General features: G+C 64.1%; 1 protein-coding gene across 1 annotated transcript; it reads right to left on the bottom strand.

Moving 5' to 3' along the window:
* Positions 1–6: 6 nt before the first annotated feature.
* LOC108543300 (rho GTPase-activating protein 17-like) lies at positions 7–620 on the bottom strand (the record flags this gene model as incomplete). Its single annotated transcript, XM_017893726.1, has 1 exon — positions 7–620. A coding segment is annotated over one exon (614 nt), but the record flags the coding sequence as incomplete, so codon positions are not given.
* Between the last annotated feature and the right edge of the window lie 4 nt (positions 621–624).

Here is a 624-nt window from a genome sequence, read left to right as displayed (position 1 = left end):
CCCGTTACTATCTTGGAAGCTGTGGGTGCTGCGCTGGTGAGGCTGCTGTCCCCAGCTGAGTGAACACCAGGAGGATGGGGGGGTGGGGGCACGCTGGGCCGGTTCCTTGGCTTTGGTACTGGTCTCGGTCTCGGTAAGGTTCCAGCATGTGGCTGTGCAGTCTCAAGGTTACCCCCCGCCAGGGTCTGAGGAGCTGGCAGGCTGGGGTTCTGTTTTCCTAGGGGCGGAGTACTGGGGGGCGTTGGAGTTTGGGGAGGGGTGTGAGATGGCTGCTCAAGTCCATGCTCACTGGGCAATGTCATGGGGTTGGGAGGGCCCTGGCTATTGGGCTTGGTGTGCATCAGCGGCGTGGCCTGCGTAGGGGGCTGTGGCGGCGGGTGATTGGGAGCTTGGATTGGAGACAGGCTGCTGGAGTACCTCCGGGGTGCTGAGAGCTGGGAGGGGGCGGAGGGCTGGCCTGGAGGCTGGCCCGTGTGCTGAGTGGGAGGAGAGGGGCTTCGGGTGGGTGGCTTTGGTGACAGACTGGGTGGATGCTGAGATGTTCCTGAAGAACTCTGGCCCCCGGGGTGGCCAGGAGGTGGGTTGCCTGGTTTCGGGGGTGCTGGAGCGGGTTTCTTAACGGCT

Source organism: Rhinopithecus bieti, unplaced genomic scaffold (assembly GCF_001698545.2).
Source record: "Rhinopithecus bieti isolate Rb0 unplaced genomic scaffold, ASM169854v2 scaffold_25144, whole genome shotgun sequence".
Classification (NCBI taxonomy): Eukaryota; Metazoa; Chordata; class Mammalia; order Primates; family Cercopithecidae; genus Rhinopithecus; species Rhinopithecus bieti.
Note: the sequence above shows the minus strand (reverse complement) of the source record. Positions and strands in the feature narration are given on the sequence as shown.